Source organism: Coregonus lavaretus, assembly GCF_964263955.1.
Source record: "Coregonus lavaretus genome assembly, chromosome: 28".
NCBI classification, from domain to species: domain Eukaryota; kingdom Metazoa; phylum Chordata; class Actinopteri; order Salmoniformes; family Salmonidae; genus Coregonus; species Coregonus lavaretus.
In genome coordinates this window covers 21490763-21508318 of record NC_140015.1, presented here as the reverse complement: position 1 = coordinate 21508318, position 17556 = coordinate 21490763, and the positions used below count along the sequence as shown (strand labels likewise).

General features: G+C 44.7%; 1 protein-coding gene across 1 annotated transcript; it reads left to right on the top strand.

The window, feature by feature from the left end:
* Positions 1-416: 416 nt before the first annotated feature.
* Positions 417-16419, top strand: LOC311104030 (sphingosine kinase 1-like; the record flags this gene model as incomplete). Its single annotated transcript, XM_084145681.1, has 5 exons — positions 417-843; positions 11678-11827; positions 13813-13907; positions 14063-14178; positions 15525-16419. 5 exons carry the CDS (start codon positions 417-419, stop codon positions 16417-16419), a joined length of 1683 nt encoding a protein of 560 aa, XP_084001807.1.
* Positions 16420-17556: the final 1137 nt, after the last annotated feature.

Sequence of the window (17556 nt, the reverse complement as noted above, 5' to 3'; positions counted from 1 at the left end):
TCCTAATAATATTCTAACATCAATAGATCGCATTATTTGCTAGTGGTAAAATAGGGCCTTGAAGTAGCCTAGCCTATTCATTATCCATGAGGTAAATAGCAAAGTGGTAAATAAGCCTAACTGATAAACAATGTAACCAGTAGCCTGAAGCAAAATGGGTTATGGTAATATTTGCTCAAGATGCAAAACATTTATTATATTCAATGAGAAGGGGTGGATTCCTGACATGAGGCATCCTTGTCCAACTTTGATTTCTCAGTGTGTGTGATTCCCCTTTCAGTCTCTAGGAAGAGATCTTTCAACAAGGAAAACAGCTGGTTGACTCCGGGTCCAACAGCAGTCAAACGGGCTGGGGTAGCCAGTCGCAGTCTTCCTCATCAACCACACACGGGTCTGCGGATCACATTGTCCACGGGATGGATAAAGACAGCGCCGAACCGGACCCATCTCGTCAGCGCAACGGTGTCGTGGAAGGGCTTTATGGAGAATTCACGGACTCGCTCAACGCAAAGGTCAGATATTCTGTGAGTTTGACGGAGAGTTCTCTCGCTATTCAAAATATATCATCGTCACCTGGACAGGATAAGGTGGTTTTCAACTTAACTGACTGTCTTGGCTGCCGGGCTTATAAAGTGGAGGACGAAGCAGACGTTGGGGCGTTCTTTACAGCCTATTTCTACCCGTTCAAGAGACGATGGATGAGCACAGGCATGGCCCGGCAGAAAGTAGAGCAGTGCTTTCGGGTCGCACTGGTCCAGGACCCTCTCACTAATCTTCAAGAGGCAGAGAGATGGGCGCGTGCCATCAGAGAGGCTTCTATCCGCCAGATACGCCGACGACATGGTGAGAAGCAAGGCTTCATAGTTGAAATAAAACAGTTGTTTCTTTCTGGTATAGCTATGTTTGATGAGGGCGTAGGTTCTCATTTAATTTAGTCAAACAGCATCAGACTTAAGGCTATGTATATGGATAGCCTGAAAAGACTGTCATTATTGCCATATACTGTGGGTATATATGTTTCCTCATTTATTTAGGATGCATTTTATACTCTGCCCAGGGAAATCAGGCTTATAAGTTCAGTTCAAAATGTGAGGGTAACTTTCCATCACCTTTATCCCATACTGCACCTAAGGTCCAGTAATTCACAACCTGCTTACTCAGTTTCTATAGAATAGGAGAGGCTTACGTGACAACTGACTGTCCTGAGACTGGGCAAGCTTGGAGAAGGAAATTGAATGTTCTGGAAATGGAATGTCATTCCTCTCTCACACCCAAGAACTAGCTTTACCTGCTGTGGGAGGATGACTGCCACTTACCTTTCATTTGCATAGATTTGCAACTGTGATATTTCTGTATAATTTGTTAGGGGTAATTTAGTCATCCCACAAGCAACATTACTGAACCCAAGTACTCAAGTAATTGAACTCATCGTTTTTCATCTAATGGTGCTTATGCCCAATGTCTTGGATCAGGAAAACTCTTATTACAACACAACCGTATTCAAATGCCTGCTTTTGAAATCTCCAGTCCATGTCATAGACCTAGGTCCATGTGCAGCGACCTAACTGACCCTACTGAATCAGTTCTGAACATGAAGCAGAGTGCTGCTGATGCTAATTATCCAGTTATCACTCACTGAGGAGGAGATCATTTGTTATGGATGAAGCTGCCACAGGGAGAGCCATATGCAAAATATTATAATGACATTCTGTCAGAATATCACACATTATTTTGAATTGAGTTAATCCAAGTTATTGCTACAAGATTAAATGTTGAGCATTAGTGTGCGCTTTGTTAAATTGCTTTATTAGATTGGTTTATTCGGATCCCCATTCGCGTTTGCCAAAGCAGCAGCTATTCTTCCTGGGGTCCACACAAAAACATAGAACACGACAAGTAACAAAACACTGATACACTGATAGACAATAACAGTCACACAAATAAGATAGGAGTGCATGTGCCATTGGCCTAAATAGGCAGAATGAAAGGGAATTTCCATCTGAACAAAAAGGAGAGCAGTCGAGGATATAGTCAATCATAAATTAATTTGGCTTAATACAAGTTGCAACAAGGAGACACCCTCTAGCATAGAAACATAGAAAACGTCTAACGGGCCTTCTCTGAGAAGGCACTTACAGTGGGGAAAAAAAGTATTTAGTCAGCCACCAATTGTGCAAGTTCTCCCACTTAAAAAGATGAGAGAGGCCTGTAATTTTCATCATAGGTACACGTCAACTATGACAGACAAAATGAGAAAGAAAAATCCAGAAAATCACATTGTAGGATTTTTAATGAATTTATTTGCTAATTATGGTGGAAAATAAGTATTTGGTCAATAACAAAAGTTTCTCAATACTTTGTTATATACCCTTTATTGGCAATGACACAGGTCAAATGTTTTCTGTAAGTCTTCACAAGGTTTTCACACACTGTTTCTGGTATTTTGGCCCATTCCTCCATGCAGATCTCCTCTAGAGCAGTGATGTTTTGGGGCTGTCGCTGGGCAACACAGACTTTCAACTCCCTCCAAAGATTTTCTATGGGGTTGAGATCTGGAGACTGGCTAGGCCACTCCAGGACCTTGAAATGCTTCTTACGAAGCCACTCCTTCGTTGCCCGGGCGGTGTGTTTGGGATCATTGTCATGCTGAAAGACCCAGCCACATTTCATCTTCAATGCCCTTGCTGATGGAAGGAGGTTTTCACTCAAAATCTCACGATACATGGCCCCATTCATTCTTTCCTTTACACGGATCAGTCGTCCTGGTCCCTTTGCAGAAAAACAGCCCCAAAGCATGATGTTTCCACCCCCATGCTTCACAGAAGGTATGGTGTTCTTTGGATGCAACTCAGCATTCTTTGTCCTCCAAACACGACGAGTTGAGTTTTTACCAAAAGGTTCTACTTTGGTTTCATCTGACCATATGACATTCTCCCAATCCTCTTCTGGATCATCCAAATGCACTCTAGCAAACTTCAGACGGGCCTGGACATGTACTGGCTTAAGCAGGGGGACACGTCTTGCACTGCAGGATTTGAGTCCCTGGCGGCGTAGTGTGTTACTGATTGTAGGCTTTGTTACTTTGGTCCCAGCTCTCTGCAGGTCATTCACTAGGTCCCCCCGTGTGGTTCTGGGATTTTTGCTCACCGTTCTTGTGATCATTTTGACCCGACAGGGTGAGATCTTGCGTGGAGCCCCAGATCGAGGGAGATTATCAGTGGTCTTGTATGTCTTCCATTTCCTAATAATTGCTCCCACAGTTGATTTCTTCAAACCAAGCTGCTTACCTATTGCAGATTCAGTCTTCCCAGCCTGGTGCAGGTCTACAATTTTGTTTCTGGTGTCCTTTGACAGCTCTTTGGTCTTGGCCATAGTGGAGTTTGGAGTGTGACTGTTTGAGGTTGTGGACAGGTGTCTTTTATGCTGATAACAAGTTCAAACAGGTGCCATTAATACAGGTAACGAGTGGAGGACAGAGGAGCCTCTTAAAGAAGAAGTTACATGTCTGTGAGAGCCAGAAATCTTGCTTGTTTGTAGGTGACCAAATACTTATTTTCCACCATAATTTGCAAATAAATTCATTAAAAATCCTACAATGTGATTTTCTGGATTTTTTTTCCTCAATTTGTCAGTCATAGTTGACGTGTACCTATGATGAAAATTACAGGCCTCTCTCATCTTTTTAAGTGGGAGAACTTGCACAATTGGTGGCTGACTAAATACTTTTTTTCCCCACTGTATATATTAACCAGACATTACCAAATGTTCTCTAAATATCAGCCCGAGAGCCTTGTCTGAAGTCAAAACAAAAGACAGTGACTTTGCCAGTTGCTACAGAATCACACAGTGTTCATAATGTCATTGTGTCCTCAGTCCTTGTGCCTTCAGTAGCTCTGGCATCAATCACTATAAAATGATATGAGAACAATCCATAACATTCAGTGACAAGTCTAGTGACCATCAATCCGTACACAAATGAGTGTCATAAATAGAACACTGGAAATCGTGTATTACAGAACGGGGAAACATATACATATGCTAAGCATTGTGTTAATTACTCTTAACTGAATATCAACTTTATTCATCTTAAATATTCCCCATTACACAGAGTGAAGATAAGTGTCCATAAAACAGGGGTGCCTGCCTATTATCAGCTTAGGGGCATAGCAACATAGTTCTAGAGGAAACAGATATTTGATTTGGCAGTGACAGATTTTGAATGTTGGTTGCCAGAGATGGAGTCAGGTGTTGGTGGAATAAGGAATGAGGTCGCCCCGTGAATTGCCCTTTAGGTGTCCAAGGCAACTGAGACTAGAGTCTTTGTGTGAGTTGCACCTTAGGCCTGGAGCCAGCAGGAGTTGGAGTTTCAGAGCTTTGCCAAGCAGACAGATGGTAACCTGACCTGAGAGGTAGCTGGTAGCATTCTTTCTGGCCTGCTGGACTTCAAAAGCCAGCAAAGACATTTTTCAAATGTCAATTCGCACATATTAATGAAGTGTCTATCAATAGCCACTGATGATAAGCCATTGAAATGCTAACAATTGATGAACTGTGGCATGACTCAGGATTCCTGCTCTTGTACAAGAAGGCTTCTGCATCTGTAGTAGAGTGACTACTGCATAATGCAATGATATCATTAATTGATAAGGTTTTTTTAGCATTCAAGATCCAGGCCAGACAATAATACAGTATTCAACAGAATATATTATGTACTTTAAATGAGTAATGGGAAGCAGCAAAATATGTTACATTAATTCCTTGTTCTAGAGCAGGGGTGTCAAACTCATTCATTTTAGCAGACACTCTTATCCAGAGCGACAATTAGGGTTAAGTGCCTTGCTTAAGGGCACATCGACAGATTTTTCACCTAGTTGGCTCGGGGATTAGAACCAGCGACCTTTCAGTTACTGGCACAACGCGCTTACCCACTAAGCTACCTGCTGCCCCTTGGAGTGTCTGCAGGTTTTTGTTTTTCCTTTCAATTAAGCCCTAGACAACCAGGTGAGGGGAGTGCTTTACTAATTAGTGACCTTAATTCATCAAACAAGTACAAGGGAGGAGCGAAAACCCACAGACACTCTGCCCTCCGTGGAATGAGTTTGACATGTGTTCTAGAGCAGGATTTCTCAAAGCTTGATGATAAGTTGGTTAGTGCTAGGGTAAAGGGGGGGGGGCAGTTTGGGAATCCCTGTTCAGAGGGACCGACTAATCCCTGAAAGTGATATTTATGTTAATTCATTTCATTTTATCTGGTGATGCAGCTGGATCGGTCGTATTAAGAAGGCAATTTCTTTTTTGCTGTAAGGTTTATGTTTAGGGAAAGCTATCACACACTTTCAGTGCATAATACCACATAATTTTGTTGAAACTGTAGATGCTAAATATTCATTTTACAGTTGTTTTATTGTTGTTCAGTCACAGCTTGACTGTGTAATGACTGCACAGTGTGTGTTTAAGTATCTGCAGTCTACCATTCAGTTCCTGTCACAGCCAGGTCATAACCGACTGAATGAGGCGTTAATAATGAAATCCTCATACAAGGACATGGAAGGTAATATCCTGCTATTTGCAATGCTTAGAGGTACCATAAAAATAATGTCTGCATTTTTGTAAGGAAATTCAGTCTGTCTTGACTTTCAGGATGTTAAAAAGTTTTCAGTGTAAACTTAAACGACTTAAAGTATGTAGAAAAGATAATGGAGCTATATATTATTAAATAGGATCATCTTTGAGAACTAAAAAATAAATAAGTAGACAGTCAGGTAGAATCTAAAATTCCAAAAATGTCATGGCCCCAATTGATTCTGTTATAATGTTTGAGTTACTCAGATAGCATAAGAACAAGGCATAAGCCATTGCAAAATGTGTAGAATTGCAGGAAATTAGCTCTAAAACTGTAAAATGTTCTCTCCGCCCAATGGCAAAATGTGTATAATTGCAGGAAATTAGCTTTAAAACTTCAACATTTTGTCTCTCTGTGTGTGTTCCACAGAGAGGGTATGTATCTGTCACTGTGATATCTCCCTAGGCCCAATGCTCTGCTGACGCCACAGTGTCTCTCAGTGATGGAGACAAGAGCTGAACGGTGCCCCAGCTACATCAGTGGCCTCTCACCCCAGCCAGGCTGGTCCCCCGGGGCCCTCATCTCCCACTCTGCTCCCTCAGACAGGCCTGCCTGTGACAGGCTATCAGGGCCCCTGGCTCTACCTCTGTGGGCTGGGTGTCTAACCCCCCACCCTGATCTTGGACTTAAGCTTGTTTGCAGATATGCCAGCTATGTCTGAGTCATGGAGGTAGTGTTACACCTTGGGGACACCTGAGACAGCAAGATTTCACTAAAATACATTTTCATAAACATTGTTTTTTGTTTTCCTCAGTGTTCTGGCTAGTTTTCACTTATAGTGATGTGTCATAGCAATAATGATATAAGGTGTGGACATAATGAGAGAGATTATGTTCTAAATTCAGGTGTTTGGTGATACTATATTGATTGATTGTACACAACACATTTGATGAGTTAATCAGTTCAGTTCATTTGATCCCAGCCTCAGTACTTGTTAGTACTCACACTCACTCAGCCACCTCACCTCTCTGTTTACCCTTTCCCTCAGTGAAACACACACACTAGCTTGCTTGTCAGACAGCCCTTCAGCATGAGTCAGGGTCACATCTGTCCACAGGCACTTAACCACAGACGCAGGCAGAGGCAGGCAGAGGCAGGCAGAGGCAGGCAGAGGCAGGCAGAGGCAGGCAGAGGCAGGCAGAGGCAGGCAGAGGCAGGCAGGCAGGCAGACAGGCAGACAGACAGACACGGTCTAAAAGGATGTTTCCACAGAAATGACTCTGGGCAGCATGTTACCAAATATCACTTAGGGAATGGGCATCAAAGCATTCATTATTAAATCAAAAACAGCATTGAGCTGGCTCCTCATTTAGGGCCCTCACTGTTTCTGTAACTAACTTGGCTGGTGAAGATCACCGCCTGCAACAGAAGCCCTGTTCATACCTACTGCCAACATTCTGATTGTGCCCACATTTTTAGACAGGTGTAGACGATGAAAAAACATTGTGATCCTCTGTAGCTCAATTGGTAGAGCATGGCGCTTGTAACGCCAGGGTAGTGGGTTCGATCCCTGGGACCACCCATACGTAAAAATGTATGCGCACATGACTGTAAGTCGCTTTGGATAAAAGTGTCTGCTAAATTACATATTATTATTATCTGATTGTAATCAGATCTTCCTGACCTCCTCCAGAGGTAGTCAGGCACGGATTGTGTCTGGATATCAGTCAAGCGTAAACAGATCTGGAATGGTCAAACTATTTAAATCATCATTAGACCAGCCTCTAACATCATTGACAGGTACCACCATTGACTTATGGCATCAGCAATTGTCTTAAAATAAATACATTCATATTATTTTGAAAGAATATCTGTCAAATAATTTGCTTACAGGGAGGTACTAGCTAATCTGGTCACAATGCGGACACAGTGAACGGATAAGAGACACATTTTAATACAATGTGTAGACACGACAAACCTTGATCATATAGTTATTGATCAGATCACATTTTAGTGCAAGGTGTAAACAAGGCTATAATGAACCCTGTATGACTTGCTATACAGAAGCTACTGAAACTTTCGTAACTATCAAGCTCTGATAACCAACTTAAATTGGGATAGCTTTGCTTTCGTGCTGTATCCATGTGAAGGAGTTTTTTCCCGTGATAAGTGAAACACCGAGCTATACAGTATTTCTAGATGCAGTCCATAGGTGCACAAACGTACACTTCTTTTAATGTCAACCCGATATGTTTTCCATACCCAGTTTTACCATAGATGGACCTAATAATGATAACCGGTCTTTGACTGATTAGATCACCTGTGAGCACATATGTTAGAGCCCACCTCTTATTGACCCAGGAACCATGGAAACGCTTCCTCAATGTATACTCTGAGGTTTCTGGGAGCTGAAGGCTTTTGAACAATGGGAGGCCCTATGTTTGAACGTTTTAGCCCCAAGCAACTGTTAACGTACTGCTACAGGAGACTGAAGGAGTGAGGAGCCAGGAAACACAACAGAATATAGCAGAGCATGACATTCCTTACATGGAAATATCTCATGTTCTGTGGTGGTAAAGACGGTACTGAATTCCTACTCACAAGCTGTCATGGGAGGATGTTAAACCGCCTCTGTATTTGAGGCACAAGGACTACAGCATTGGCTATGACCTCTGAGGAGGCGACAATCGTTCTGTCATCCCTGAACTGTTTTATTGATACCTTTATTTGGCACATTGTATTGAGGGCATTTTATAGAGCTCATTTGACCACACTTGAGTGCAAAAACAGACCCTAGAACTTGTTAATAAACAAGAGTAATGTACCAAACGGCAGCATCCACCATTGTGTCTGAAAGACATGTAGTCAGAGACTTTTGTGTACAAAAGCCACATTGTGTAGAGTAATAAAAAAAGACAATGGCAACCATTTGAATAAATGGGGAAGAGTTAGCAAGACTGTGTTTTGATACTGTCTTAATACTGCTCTTTCTGTTGGTTTCACACCTCACTTTGAGATATTTTGGTACCTCTGCTGTCCCTGCACAGGAGCCAAATGAGTAGGAGGTGCCACTCCAGGTCAGCCGGCTGGTAATTGCGTTTCTGGGCGGTGACAGGGACAGGGGAGGCCACTTCCGCTCAGATGGCACTGGGCATGAACCAGACAGAGGGGCCTTGTGTGTAGGCACAGTGGCACAGCAGGGTAAGGATGTCCTGGTGCCAGTCCTGTTGGCATGAGGCTACAGGATGGCATTCACAGGGCAGCGCGCTGGCTCTTCCACTGCTCCCAGGATTCCAATTAGGCCCATGGGACCGGTCCCAATGCCCAGCAGGACCGGACTCACACTCACTGGGGGGCCACAAGGAGCCCCAGGGGGCCTGTTTTCTTCTAATGGGAAGCTGCAGGGTTCAGAGGGTAATGCTCAACTGCCAACCTTGATCCGGTACTGATAATGTCTGACAGGGTTCATTTGAGTCTGAAGTACCACTCATAACCACTAAAAAAGTGTAGTCTCTGTAGGGCTGACCCCATTTAGTCGACTGGTCGATTGTTTGGTCGATAGACTTTTGGTTGACCAAGATTTTCTTAGTCGAGCAGTGGCAAATGTATATTAAAAAAATGTCACATGAGACACCTGTCTGATTCACGCCTGTTTGAGTGGACTAATCCATTGCAGAGGCCGCGGGGATGGCAGTCCACAGTATCACCAGTAGTACATTTACCATTAATTACCATCATTTCTAATCTAGAATGTTTGTTATGGTAATTTCTGTTAATGATTTCAATATATTATTATCAAAAAGCATCCAAGTTGAATGGTGTTTCCTCTGACACATTGGTGCGGCTGAAATCCGGGTTAAGTGAGCAGTGTGATAAGAAGTAGGCGGCCAGGAGGATCATGTTTCGGAGGATGCATGACTTGACCTCCGCCTCTCCCGAGCCAATTGAGGAGTTGCAGAGATGAGCCAAGGGGCCTAATTCGGGGAGAAAACAGGGTAAAATAAATATGCTTGTGGCCGTACCACCCTGAACATGCCTGTTCAGGGTCGGGCCTGGTTAGTACTGGGACGGGAGATTGTCTGGGAATACCAGGTGGCGTAAGCTCCAAAAAACATATACAAAAATATATATTATTATTACAGTCTTACCGTTGTCATTGTAGGAGTGGAAACGTTGTTTGCAGAGCGCACAACCTAGGCTACACTTGGTTAATTTCATTCCATTTACGAGTTGTCAATTTATTCACTGTCTTTTGTTTGGAGTGCTCCTGTCAATCTTGAGTAAGGACACGCACCTGATTACGCATAGAAGTAGGCCTAGGCTACCTGGCCTGCGTGCAAATGTAGGCCTATAAGTGTGCCCATTTGGGGATATGATACTATTTCTGATTGTCTTAACTCACCATCACTGTGGAGCTTCTCAAAGTAATTTTTTCTTTGCCTCAAACAGCAAGTAAACAAAGTCTGTTTTTACATCCATTGAGAATGACAATAGTTCCTCAACGTAGCCTATTTGAAAAATCGCTCCCTTTTGAAAACCACTCAGCATGAAAAGGGGAAAAAATTATTACTTCTTATCCTTTGCGCAAATAGCCTACAGCTGTGTCTGTTTGTCCGGAGCTCACTGGCACAGGGAAACTCTGAGGGCCCAGAATATTTTTACATATTGACAATGGCAATAGAAGTTACTTTTAGATTTGTATCATTTTATTTAGATAGAATTGTGATTAACCACATGACATTGATTTTGAGACATGAATCCTTTATTATAAATGAAATGAAACTGTTCCACAAAAATGTACATATGAAAATCATAACTGGCATGCAGATCAGTAGAAATGGTACGATAACTTGGCACTCCAAATGGAAAAGGTTGCCAACCGCTGGTGTATCCTATTACCGGCAACTTCAGGAGCATAATGGCAGAATCTGCAAAGCCCAGCAGCAGCGGGCAGCGAGAGAAGGAGGGTCGGGTCGGGAACAGGTTTTTTTATTCTGGTTAGGCTATATTTATCTCTGGCTCCCTCTTTAGTAATTTGTGTGTCTTCATTTTTAATCGCAGTGCTTAAAGCAAGCTCAGTAGCCTATATATAGTTGATTTTATTCAAACATAGGGTGTGTCTATATATGGAAAAATACACGTTTTAAAATTTGGAACAATTGATCGGTCGAAAGAACAGACAACTCTCGGTCGACCAAGATTGTTTTTTGTCGGGGACAGCCCTACATCTCTCTCTTGTGATTCACTATGGCCTCTGAGAAGACAGTGTCCCCTGTGCAGAAAGACAAGGGCATCTATAGTAACTACAGTATCATAGGCTAGGAGTTCATCCTGAGTTAAATAACAACAACTGTCTCTGAAATTATCTCTCATGCCACTCTGCAACAGCTGAACAAGTTCTGCCAGCTTTTAATTATTCCGTTGGTGTCTAGTAATAATTCTAAAGATGAGCATACTTAAAGAAATTCTCCAGTACTTTTGTGTACTTCTTAGCCAGTAGTTCTGAAAGTAGCACTCATGAGCCAAAAGTGGTCCCCGATTTTGTGGCTAATTGAGGTAGAACAGTAATTCTGCTCATAGATTATGCATGTATGATCTACAGAGTGACACATCTATCCCAAAGCGGCAGGTTTAAAATATACTTAGTATTCGCCAAAGTTCCGGAGCATGTCTTCAACTACAACATTAGGCGAATGACTTGAGGTGAGCATGTGTTTTGTAATACTTACATTTCTGGGGGAAAATAAGTGGATCACAAAAACAATAACTTCAAGCACCATCTGTGAGTGAAGGGTGTCACTGCCCTTGGCATCACTGTTTAATGCTGTCTTTTTGAACAATGGTTTTCTGCCAAGGGATCTAGAGGGTAGAGACCCCTTTCATAACCTCTTTGAGATGTCTTAGATTGATGTCAGTAAAATATTTTGAAGGACAATGGAGAGTCACATGATTGATGTTTCCTTGATACTAGAAAATTAAGTGGAGCAATTCTTTCCATTACAGCTTGAGAATACCAACTCACCAACTATTCCTTCTTCCCTCTTCTGTTGATCTACATCTCTCTCTATTGCTATCTTTTTCTATTTTCTCTCTCTCTCGCGCGCTCTCTCTCAGGTGTGGTGTACTCTGAGGTACGGCGGCCCTGCAGGGTCATGGTGCTGGTGAACCCCCAGAGTGGGCGGGGCCAGGCGCTCCAGCTTTTCTCCGGGCACATCGAGCCCATGCTCACCGAGGCTTCAGTCCCCTACACATTGGTCATCACTGGTCAGTCCCCTACACACACTGGTTACACACCTACCTCCCTGAGCCCTGTTATCTCACTGCCCTGATTGCGCACACATGCAAACACACACACGCACACACACACACACACACAGTGTGTGACTCTGCACTGTCCTGTCGGATCCCCTGCTCCCAGTATTATATACTCTCAACAGTTTTTCACTTACAGTAGCAATGAGGTCAAAGTCACTGAACTCTGCATAACCTTTCACTGAATAAAAGTCAGGTCACTTTGAGCGAGCAGGAACAATCCAAGGAGCCAGAAAGCCTTTTAAAAATCACTTCAGCTACACATCAACCCCACCACCTATACTTTTACCAGCTCCCAGTACAGCTGACAAGAAGCTATCTCTGCCATCGTTACAAACCATCACCAAGACACCTACGAGTTGTTCAATGTCGTCTTAATCTTTGAAAGAACTGAAAAAGGAGAGAACAGAGAGAGAGGAGAAAGAGTGTGAGTGCAGTCCTAGGGGACATGGGGAAGGTTAGCATCTGGATGGTGATGAAAAAAGACAGTCTAATTACCGACGGTCGGCGTGGCGGTGCCGACCTGGGGCTGCTGGGAGCTGGGGCTGGGAAAATATGGGTCACCGAGGCTCTCTCAGCTAGCGCTCAGCTAGCACTGCCTCCCCTCCGCTGCCTGGGTACTGTAGCTAGCCTGTCTGAGTGGATTAACCAGCGCCACCTCGCCGCCCTGCCTGCCTCCACTTAGGGAATGGAGCCCTGCAGAACTATCATGTCACCTACTAGTCTATGCCAGAGGACTACGGCACACTTGAGAGGATCGTGTTTCAGAGAGGGTGTGAATCTGGGGATTTCTGTGGTGTGTGTTCATGTGCGTGTGTGCGCCTGCATGTGTGTGTCTCCCTCAGGAACTGATGTGGAAAACAGTTCAATGTTCAAGTAGCTATGTATTCAAGAACTGAGAGCAGAAAACAGTTCTATTGGGCATGCGTTGGTATCATCCTAAACCAAAAGGGACCTTGGTTCATATTACATTAACAGAGAGTAGCTACCAAGCTATAGCTTACATAAAATCCAGAAAGTCATGAGATAGAAATAGTGTGTCCTGTTTAATGGGACTTGGTGCGGTAGCCCATGCTTGTGTGTGTTTGCGTGTGGCAGTGACCCTGTGAATAAGGAGATGGCTGGGAAGTGCAGCCTCAGCCTCAAGCCAGCAGCATAGAATGCTGAGTCAGCCGCAGCAGCCTCCCCCTGCTTTTGCCTGACACCACAGGACCACATCACTGCTCTCTCAGTCTCCCCACACATACCAAACAGCATGGACTTAAAGGAGACTCAGTGGGTGAGAGAGGGCTAGGGGACAGGTAAATGTTATGTTAGCAGAGGAGGAGAAGAGGAGGAGGAGAGAAATTGAGTTTTCTGGTCGTTTTTCCAATTCTCTAAATATATGGTAACTCAAGCAAAAAAGTAATGCCCTTGTGATGACAATGCCTCAACACACCCACACAGTCACAGGCATAGACACACACAATTGCAGAAACAAACAAACACAGTACTGCCTTTAGCAGAGCAGATCTTTGCTGCAGAACACAAGTCTCAGCTGGCAGAATGGTACTAGACATTGTGCTTAGGGGTAATCCAATAAGACCCCCTGCAGCGCGACTGTCTCAAGAACATCTCCAATAAAAACTCCACTAAACAAACAAGAGTCGGCCCCAGTCGTCACATTAACCATCACACCAGTGGCAGATGTTTGCACTAAGGCCTGGCTGCTTTGAAGACTGCCATCGGCCAGTTGAATAGTCACTGCATGGTTTAATGTGATATGTTTGGACTGATAGAGGGGCATTGAATCCCTTTTCTCTCTAATCTCACTGATCCCTCCCTGGGGGCTTCTGGTGAAGGGAGGTCATCTCTCGGATCTTATTCTCTCTCTCTTTCCTCCCTCCCTCCTTCTCCCTGTCCCTCTCTCTCATGGCGTTTCTCTCTGTTCCCCACAGAGCACCAGAACCATGCGAGGGACCTGGTGAGAGAGACTGATCTGTCACAGTGGGACGCTCTGGTCATCCTGTCAGGAGACGGGCTGCTGTTCGAGGTGCGCCAAGTATAGACACCGCATTAACACATTTCCAGCCTAGCTAACTTGTCTCCCTAAGACTGTTTGAATAAGCAGTGGGGTTTGTGGGGTACAACTCTCAGTTGGAGGATCATGGCCTGATGCTGTTTGTGTGTGTTTGCCTGTCCTGTCAGGTGTTGAATGGTCTTCTGGAGAGAGAGGACTGGGAGGAGGCCATCCAGACACCACTGGGCATCTTACCAGGGGGCTCGGGAAACGCCCTGGCAGCCTCCGTCCACCACTACACTGAGTAAGTCCACTAATGAGACATTTAAATGCATAGAGTACAGTAGAATGGAATACGATAGGAAAACCGGCCTGGACAAAGGTGATTTATCCCATTTCTATGGGTGTAATTATCACATTGGCTGACTGGGCAGAGTAGGCACATTTCTCCAGAGACAGGGGAGAGATATGAGTCCCAGTGTCTGCTTCAGCTTCACACTTCATAAAGTCCAAGAAGAGGGATTATTTGAGGGTTGCTGATAACTACTTTTAATGAAGTGATGTAATGGGTTTTAGAGAAACTGGAAATTCGGTGCACTACTACTAGTGTTTTATTACTGGACCGGCTTTATTACTGCTGTTTGTGAAATATGTAAAATATGAGCCCCCTACTTTTACAACATCAACAGATAACAACAACAAAATACACAGGTATAACATCAGATATCTATCACAGTTTAATAAAGCTTTGCAACCTATGAACAACCCTAACTCTAACACCCCGGTTCAAACCTAACCCAGCTAACCGTAGCAACAACCCTAACCCTAGCTTCATGTCCACACCCCGGTTCAACCCTAACCCCATTATCTTACAGTCAGACAGTGCAGATGGTTATGTTTAAAGTACTGTAACTGTCCAGTGTTTCCAGATTTCTATGAAATATGAACTATAATTACTTACAATATGAGTTAAATAGTTTTCCTTCCATAAAATGGTAATTAAGAATGTTAAAAAGCAGCTTTTCTGTGTTGGAATGGTGTGGGCATACCCCAACAACAGAATGGTGTGGGCGTACGGTATACCGGTCATTACAAATATTAATGTGAGTAGACTGCTGATTGGCCAGCTCATCCTCCTCTAGACCGCTGATTGGTCAGCTCATCCTCCTCAGGAGTATGACATCATACTCTATGAGGAGATGCAAGCATTTTTGAAACGGTGAGTTTGAGATAGTTTTAGTTGGGGTTAATTAAGTGTTTTTTTCCAAGTTATACTTTGGCCACAAAAATGAGTATAGGACGAGTCAACAACCTTATTTGGGTAAGAGTTAGCAGAATATGAACTTAAAAGTGAGATTTTCACTGGACAGTTACTTTAAAACAATGGGATTAGGGTTTAACCGGTGTGTGGACATGAACCTAGGGTTAGCTTTAGGGTTATGGTTAGAGTTAGGGTTGAACCGGGGTGTGGCCATGAAGGTAGGGTTAGGGTTATGGTGAGGGTTACTGCTGTAAGTACAATGTATTACCATTCTAGGGTTAGGGTTAGGGTCATTACTTTTAGGTGAAGGAGTAGCTCCGGCTCAATTGAACCACAGACTGATACCTAACTGCCCCAGTCTACTGTGAGCTGACTACTACTCCCTGCAGGTCTTCCCCGGCCTGGGGTGAGGAGCTGCTGCTGAGCTGTGGCTTCCTGCTGTGTAAAGGCCTGGTGTCTCGGCTGGACCTGGTCTCTGTCCACCTGGCCTCCAGCCAACGCATCTTCTCCTTCCTCTCCCTGGCCTGGGGCTTCGTGGCCGACATCGACATCGAGAGCGAGAAATACCGCCTCGTGGGCGCAATGCGCTTCCTGGTGGGTACGCTGGTGCGCCTGGCCTCCCTCAGGGTGTATCAGGGTAGGCTGGCATACCTGTCTGTCAAGGAGGCCCTGCAGCCAGGCCAGGGCACCAAGGCCCATGCCCCTCCCTCCACACCCCAGCACTCCTCCCTCTGCTCATCTCTACCCTGTGGGCCCAACAGTTCCCCCAATCAGAACTCTCGCCACAACCACAGCACAAACTCCAACCACAACACCGCCCACAACTCCTCCAACAATGCCATCACCACCATGAGGACGGAGCCCCAACCAGCCAACCAGAAGGGGCCTCCTGACTCGCTCCTAGCAGACCTGGAGCAGCCTGTGCCTGAGCATTGGACAGTAGTGAATGAGGAAGACTTTGTACTGGTATTGGCAATGTTCCAGTCCCACTTGGCTGAGGACATGTTTGCCGCCCCTGGGGCCGCAGCAGACGACGGCTTCATCCACCTGTTGTATGTGCGTGCAGGCATCTCCCGGCTAGCCCTGCTCAGACTCTTCATGGCCATGGAGAAGGGGGCCCACCTGGCCATTGACTGCCCACACCTTGTGTACGAGAGGGTGAAGGCCTTTCGCCTGGAGCCTCTCACCCCTGAGGGAGCGATCACTGTGGACGGGGAGATGGTGGAGTACGGGCCAGTACAGGCCCAGGTTCATGAAGGAATCGCCAGGCTCATCTCAGGCTGAAAATCTACTCGGAGCGTCTGTCCTCCCCACAGCTCTGACTACTCGCTCCCTTTCTTACTCTGTCTACTGTATATACAAAGTGCCAAAGACATTATATCAGCCTTTGGAAAATCCCCCCTCTATTTTTCCACAGATACATTCAGTATCTATCTCTGTGTCCTATTTTTTTTATAGATCCCTCCCTTGCCTCTCCATGCTTCATTCAGGGTCAAAGCCATGGATGTTCTTGCAGCTGGCTGGTCTCAGCTAAGAGGGTGTGGTGAGTTATGTGTTTAGTAGGGAGGGCCCCACAGCTGAGGAGTGCATTGTGTGCTCCGCTGTCTGACTTAATAAGTGTGACACATGTGAAGAGAAGCACATTCTTCTGTCCCACGAGGATGGGGCAGGCGACCAGCTCTACTTCCGCTATCAAGCCCCGGGCTAATCATTCTGTGGAGGATGAGACATGGGCCTGACATGAAGGCCTTCTCCCCTCATGATATACTTTATACAGCACAACGTGGGAGAATGCAGCATTGTAGACCTCCACCAATGATATTAGGTTACTCTTCTCTCTCTCATCAGTGAAAACCTCCACTTTACCTCTATGTTTAATGGATGGGGTGGAAGGGGTTAGGTGCTGGTGAGGTCGTGTTAAAGCAGCCTGGAGGTTCAGGAACCTGGCCAGCTGAGGTTACCTTCTAATATATCTTGCCTGTCTCCTACTCAACATGCTTCTTGGACCACCTCCTTCCTGACACACACACACACACACACACACACACACACACACACACACACACACACACACACACACACACACACACAGGCTTGACACTTCCTTTCAGATCTGCTGCACTTAGCAAGAAGGAGGGGGATGGTCTGCTACATATGATCCCTCTCTTCTAGCTGTCTTAAGATTGTACTCCCTCCTCCTTCACAAGATTTCGGAGCCATCAGCACCTAATGTGTCCTTATTCTTAAGCTTTATGGGTGAATGAAAAATACTAGCTGATAGAAAAAAATATAAAATGTTTCCGTTTTTTTCTGTCCAAGCACACACTAAGAAGAGAAACAGGATTTTGCACTACGCAGCACTGCATGGTTCAGAGGGTTTTGCAAATTGACTCGATCAATAGGAGCTGGAGTGACCAGGCC